Here is a 426-nt window from a genome sequence, read left to right as displayed (position 1 = left end):
TTATTAAATAGCGACAAGTGTCATCGTTTTTCATAACTGTCCACATCCTGTGGTACCGTAGGGATGAGGAATTTAGCGGGCTCCTCCAGCCTCTTCCCCATGGTGAGGATCCCCGCGGCTTGATTCCGCGAGTTGTGCAGCAGTTGTTGCAGGCGGTCGTGGACGCGGCTTTCGCCCACTTTACGTTTGCCAAGAGTGAGAATCCCGACAGCGGCGTCGTTGTTGAGATGCACTAAATGTCTGGCGACGGAAGAGTCGTTTCTGCGTCCTGCTCGGCACAGCATCTCGTAGAGTTTGCAGGAGCCGGGAGCGCGCGCGCAGCAGGAGGCCACGCCCTCCACGTCCCGGGCCAGGTGAGCGAGCAGCGCCATGAAGACGAGCACCTGGAGCTTCTGTTGGGAGACAGACAGAGGCAATAGTATCTGG

General features: G+C 57.7%; 1 protein-coding gene across 1 annotated transcript in view; it reads right to left on the bottom strand.

Moving 5' to 3' along the window:
- hcrt (hypocretin (orexin) neuropeptide precursor) overlaps positions 1-426 on the bottom strand; it is a 4,276-nt gene continuing 3,850 nt past the window's right edge. Inside the window, 1 exon segment of the mRNA NM_001077392.2 lies at positions 1-392. Coding sequence (NP_001070860.1) covers positions 21-392 — 372 coding nt within the window. The 3' untranslated portion in view covers positions 1-20.

Source organism: Danio rerio, chromosome 3 (assembly GCF_049306965.1).
Source record: "Danio rerio strain Tuebingen ecotype United States chromosome 3, GRCz12tu, whole genome shotgun sequence".
Classification (NCBI taxonomy): domain Eukaryota; kingdom Metazoa; phylum Chordata; class Actinopteri; order Cypriniformes; family Danionidae; genus Danio; species Danio rerio.
This window is presented reverse-complemented; position numbering and strand designations above follow the sequence as displayed.